The sequence below is a fragment of the Camelus bactrianus genome, chromosome 3 (assembly GCF_048773025.1).
Source record: "Camelus bactrianus isolate YW-2024 breed Bactrian camel chromosome 3, ASM4877302v1, whole genome shotgun sequence".
In the NCBI taxonomy this organism is placed as follows: domain Eukaryota; kingdom Metazoa; phylum Chordata; class Mammalia; order Artiodactyla; family Camelidae; genus Camelus; species Camelus bactrianus.
This window is the reverse complement of record NC_133541.1, coordinates 78,859,603-78,865,602: the sequence shown is the minus strand read 5'-3', so window position 1 is coordinate 78,865,602 and position 6,000 is coordinate 78,859,603. Positions and strand designations below refer to the sequence as shown.

The window sequence follows — 6,000 nt, the reverse complement described above, 5'->3', positions numbered from 1 at the left end:
TAATTTGGCTGCAGTACAGTTCAGGAAAGGCGAGTAGGTCTGGAGACGCAGAGTCTAGTGCCAAACAACGCGTGCAAGGGAGATAACCGCGAAGCGGAAGAGCGCGGCGGCCGATGCGGCTGCGCACTACTGTCCCCTCTCGGGGAGGCTGGGGACGCCGGCAACCTCGGCGCACGCCTGCGCGCTGCAGTCTTCCCGCCTCCAACAAGATGGCGGAGGCCAAGTAGCGAGGGGGCGGGGTGTGGCCGCCGGAAACCCGGCCGCGGCTGGGGGAAGCTGCGGGCGAGGGCCCGGGAGCAGCGGGCTGAGGCTGGCGGGATGCTGTTCCCAGGAAGCGTTGTCGGCTACCGGTGAGGAAGGTGAGGCACGGAGTTGCCTTCCCGAGCACCAGGCGCCCCTTATGTACGGCTCCATCAGCTCGGGTCTGGTCGCCCCTTTGCCTGCTTCTGTACCACCCTCTCCTCTCGGGTCCTGGAGCTCCGGCGGCGGCAGGGGCTGTGTCCCGCAGGAGAGGAGGCGCCCCGGCGGCGTCCGTGCTTCTGTCCGCGGGGCGAGCGTCTGGCAGGTGAGTGAAGCTCCAAGTTCCGGCGTCTCCTCCCCCGGCAGAGAGCTTCCTCGGCTTTGCCCCGCCGTTGCTCGAGACCGTAGTGGTGTTCGGCCGGACTCTGCGGCTCTCTTGTCTCCCCGTCCCACCCTCTCCTCGCCCCTCGCCCCTCGCCCCTTTTCAGGCCTCCAGTTTTGCAAGTCCTCCATTCTCACCCGCTGGGTGGTGGTCGCGACAACTGCGGCTCTCCGCACCCTTCCTGGCTCCTGGCGAAGCTTCACCGCTGCGAGCGGTCTCTCCTTCGCGTTAGGTGGGTGGGTCGTCTGCCCCTCCTATTTCAGTCGCCTTCCCATCTTCCTGGTTTTGACTCTCTTGCTTCCTTTGAAAGTTTTTCACCGTTATGGGAAGCTTACCCGATAGCCTGGCATATAGAGTTACAAAGAAAAAGCTTGTTATCTAGAGGTCAGTGGATTTTATTCACATTGTTGGGGTAATCCAGTCCCCAGGACTCTGGAATGGTTTGGGAGAGTTTGACTCCTTGGCCCATCGAACTCCTGCAAAGTAGGGGCTTGATGCCTGTGATGGCAAATGATTGTTAATCTAAATTAATTTTTTTCTGACTATAGCAAACCTTTGGTCTTTGAACTTTTGAGGCGGGGGCGTCAGTTTTCTATATCTAGGTAAAGAATTTGAAAGTGTTGGTTTTTAAAAAGAAGTCTTTATGAATGTAGGAAATGTAATAGCAGAAGGGTGGTTTAGTGATTCTTTTATTCATTGTTAGTTTAAACTGTCCACTGAAGCTTTAGAATCCCGTATTGTCCAAGCCCTTTGTTTTATTTAGAAAGCATGAAAGGAAGGAAAAGCTTTTTAAACTCAAAACTTCTCAAATTTCTTTGATTCTCATTTGTTGCTACTGCTTAACAATCCTTATAGTACTTGATACTTTGTTTGAAAGTTAGGCTATGCCAGTCTCATTTCTCCTTTTATTACTCGGGAAGAGTAGTCAGAAGTAATGGTGTAAGAAGCTGTTCTAAATAACGTGGTATCTTGCCAGAGTTTATAAGTGCAACCTGCAGGATGGAAGTGATAGGGAAGGAAGTTGCCATAACTGATTCTCCCATCTTCTCCTGTAGTTGGATAACGTGTGCCAAAATTGTAAAAACTGGGGTAGTAAATATAAATGGTAGCTTGTCCATTGAGATTGCAAATGGGTGGGCCTTTTAAAAGTAACAATAAATTGAGCAATATTTTGTTGAAGCGATGCTGGGTGCTCTCCAAAGTTAGTAAAGCACAAATAACATTGCCCTATTGGAATTCTACACTAAAAATCTTTAACATACGGGTTATAATTGACCTGACAGATTTGTTAACTTTTCATTCTACCTCATGACACGCAGTCTATTTTCTCTTTGTTCTAGACTTTTGACCTCCTAATGAATTTCTTCAGTTTGAATATAGAATTGTTTGTTTTAAAAGAAGAGGAGATATTTTAATGTTTGATTCCTCTATGGGCTAATTCTTTCATTTGTTGGTAGCCTTCACTTTTCTACAACCAAGGACTGCACGTTTTTATTGCTGGCTCGCTCTCAGTTCTGTGCTTTTAGGTGAAAGCATAGTAGGCCTGCTGAGCTGCAATCAGTAGCTCAATGCCTTTGGCAAAATAACTTGAGGCATTTTGTCAAGACATCTTTGACCACAATCACTCTTATGGAACCTGTTTTCTCTCTTTCCACTCCCTCTCTCTGTGAACCCACCCCTCTTTGTCTCTTTATTCAACCCATTGGCCAATTGCTGATTTCATTTGCCTCCCAATGTAACTAGAAACCCAGGGTCATCACTTTTTACTAAGCTGTCATTGATGCCTTAGAATGCTTTATTTTCTGTAGATTTACCTTTCTGGTCCCCAGTCCAGTACAAACCTCATCACCAGCTTTGTCAGTTTCACCTCTGAAATCCTAAAGGATGCAAGAAAGTTATGTAAGGATATTGGTTAGCTTTCATACCATTTAGTGTTCTGCTGTCTGCTGGGTCTTTAGTGTTGATTGTGTTCCTTTTTGTCATATTTCCTGAAGATTTTTATAGCAAATAACTTGATCTCTTCCTTTCTTGAGAAAAATCTCAACCATCTGAGGTATAATCTTTTCCATCTTGGTATCATCTCCTTATTTGCTCGTATCTCAGAAGAAATATCCTTCTTTTTTCAAGAGCAGCCTCCTTCAGATGTGTCCATGATCATTCCTCTCCGTCTTTCTCCATAACTGTCCATCATCACACCTTCCATGTCTTCCTCTCTAGCCTACGTACATGCTGATGTATACATACCTTTTCCAGGGCTGCCGAATATAGTGCTGTGTGCTGTGCAACTCAGGGAGGCCGGTCTGACTCTTGACTCTGCTGTGCCATTGTCTTTTTATTCTTTAGTCCCAGGAGCCGGGTGTAGTAGGAAGAACATTGACTTTTGAGCCATGTAGATCCAGTTTTAAAGTCTGTTAAAACTACTTGGTGGCTTTGTGGCTGTGCGCAAGTTAGTACTCTGACTGTATTCTCAATCTATAAAGTAGAATGTTATCTTTACCTTGCAGGGTTGTAATTGGTGGGGTTTAACACATGTTAAGTGTCTTTCCAAGTGTTTGGTATGTTGTGGAGTTCTTAAAAATATAAATTATTCTTTCCTTTGCGCTCTGACTTCCTTTACCATTTCAGTACTGAAACTGCTATTTTAAAAGTCACCAATGACTGTCTTGATTACCAGATTTAATTGCCTTTCCTCAGTCATCCTTGGCTTTCTTAGACCATTTTTCAGATATTTTCTCCAGGAATAAAATGATCTGATTTCTTGGTTCTTATGTATTTCCTGATTTTCCTACTTCTCTGCAAGTTAACTTCTTTACATTTCCTTCACTCTCTTGATTTTGCTCTTACCCCTGAACATAGCTGTTTCCTGTATCAGTTAGGACGGAAACTGGGTTTAAAAACAAAAGAAATGTATTAGCTCAGGTCACTGGCAAGTGCTTAGGTAGAACTGGTTTAAAGAGCAGTTTGTTCATAGACTTATGCTATCAAGACTGAGATTCTGTTTTTCTGCTGTTCTGTCAACTTTGTCTTGCTATTTGAGCTTCACACTCAGACTGGCCTCCCTCCTAGAAGAAGACAGCTATCAACAGTGTTCATGTTACAGCCTTCTTCATTGATTTCCAAAGGGAGAGAGAAGGCTTCTCCTCTCCTAGTCTTTTCCCAGTAGTCCTATGCTTTACTTTGATTAAACAAATATCATGTTGCCAAGTCTGTCACCATAGCTTTGTTGAGAGGGATGGAATGATTCTAATTGGCCTGACCAGTAGATGAATCCTACCCAAAATGAAGAGGAGGTAGAATGGATCATGGGGAGGTAACCAGCATTCTCAAGGGTCTCTTTGCTTTTCACTGTGTTCTTTTGGTGATCATATCTTTTTTTAAATGTTATAAATCATCATTTTTGTGTGGATGTTTCTCAGTGCTGTAACTCAATTTCTCACTTCCACCACTTGCTGTATATCTGTATCTTAGATGTACAACAGTAAGCTTAACTAATACCAAACTAAATCAGTTTGATTTCCATCCACACACCCTCACCTAATGTGTCTGCGTGTGTGTATATGTATTACACTTCCTCCTGATTTCTCTTCTCTAATCATCTTTCTCTCAGCCACCCAGTCTTGAAACCTTGAAGTCATCTTGGTTCTTCCACTTTCAGTCAGTTGTCAGAGGTTGAATATATCTTGTATTAGTTGGGCCTCAGGTTACATAATATGGAACTAACAGTGATTTAAACAGTATCTCACATTAAAAGGAGGCCAGAGTTGGAGGATCCCATGGTTAGCAGTTTAGCAGCACAATGATGTCACCAAGGATCTAAGTGTTTTCCATCTTTCTCTGTAGTGTGCTGACCTTTGTGCTCAGGTTTATCCTCTCATGCGTGGTGCCATACTGCTTTTTCTACTCCAGGCATCACATTCTCACACAGCCACCAAAGACAGGAGGAAGCTTGCCCTCCCATCTCTTGATTAGGCAAGTAAACCTTTCACGGAAGCCTAGTGTCAGATGTCATCCTAGCATGCATATGCCCTGGTTGCAAGGGGCTGGAAAAACCAGTATCTGGCATTTCAGTCTAGAATGGCTGGAATTAGGTGTCTAGAATTAGGTGAATGGCTGAAGGGAAGGTAACCAACAGTGTCAGTGACATAACTTGATAGTATTGTATGGAGAAATAAGTTTAAATAAATGAGAACTTTCAGATAGTAGTAGCAAACTTAAAGCACTACTTACCTCAAGAGTTCCTGTACCTAAGATTTTGGCCAATCATTTAGATAGTCATGGATGACTGAATAAAACTGGGTTATTATGTAAAACTAGGATATTTGAGTGGTATATCCCAGTTCTTTTAAGGTTAATGTTAAGTACATTTAAACATACACATTGCATATAACAAGTATTAGGGAATAGATTTTTGCTGTTCCTCTTGGGAATAGGAGGCATTTGGAAATATATGGGGACATTTTTGGTTATCACAATGATTGTGAGGTTTTACTGACAATTACCAGGTAGAGACCAGAGACACTAAGTGTCCTGTGATGTTTGCCCACAAAACAAGAATTGTCCCTTCCAAAATCCCCGTGTTGCCCCTATACACTCATATAGCAAATGCTTTGCTTTTTTTAAAAGAGTTCACTGAGATTCATCTGTATGCTTATGTTGCAAGTGACAAAACCAAATTTGAACTGCTTAAACAATAAAGGATATGATTAGATCTTGTAGTTGAACTTCAGCTAGGGCTTCCTCCATCCTGAAGTCATCAAGGACTTGGCTCAGTTTCTCTGTGATTCGTTCTGCTCTGTCATTCCACTTGTTTTGTTTTCATTCTCAGGTAGCTTATCTCATGGTAGCAAATTACCGTAGCATTTTTAGAGTTAATACCCTCATTTCACATATAAAGTAAAATGAATATCTTTTGTATTTGACTTTGCAAGTGTTTGTTGAGTGTTGTTACTGTTGAAACTTCCCTAAACACCTGCCCCTGAAAAGTTGATTACTTCCTCTCTTGTGCTACAACGTTATATATCTCTATTACATGTCATGCTCTGTGGGTATTATTTTTATATGTCCCATGTGTTACCTTGTCTTAATTATCTTTGTATTCTTAATGTCTAGAATACTCTTTAGCTTAGTGGTACATAGTAACCATTTATGAAAAGAATTAATGAATGACACAAGAAGGAAGGATATGGGAAGGGTCAGAGAAGTATGAGAAGGCCCCAGTCCTTCAGTAGTTGTTACTGAACCCTGAATTGTGAACATTGTACTCCTTCTACCACCAAAGTAAGTATATAATGAATGCTCCTGTGATAGAGTATGAATTCATTTGAAAGCCTTTCTGAATTCTAGTTTTTTCATTATTTTCTCAACAAAACTAAAAGCAG

General features: G+C 42.6%; 1 protein-coding gene across 9 annotated transcripts in view; it reads left to right on the top strand.

Moving 5' to 3' along the window:
• Positions 1-6,000, top strand: part of APC (APC regulator of WNT signaling pathway) — a 125,853-nt gene continuing 119,853 nt past the window's right edge. For 4 of the 9 annotated variants that reach the window (XM_045507863.2, XM_045507862.2, XM_045507861.2 and 1 more), the window contains exon 1: positions 428-565. Coding sequence is in view for 4 of the 9 variants with exons in the window: in XM_074360461.1 (XP_074216562.1) it covers positions 401-565 (165 nt within the window). In the remaining 5 variants the exon portion in view is untranslated. Of the gene's footprint in view, positions 566-6,000 lie in introns of all 9 variants that reach the window. The other 5 variants (XM_074360464.1, XM_074360463.1, XM_074360462.1 and 2 more) reach the window with 3 other exon arrangements.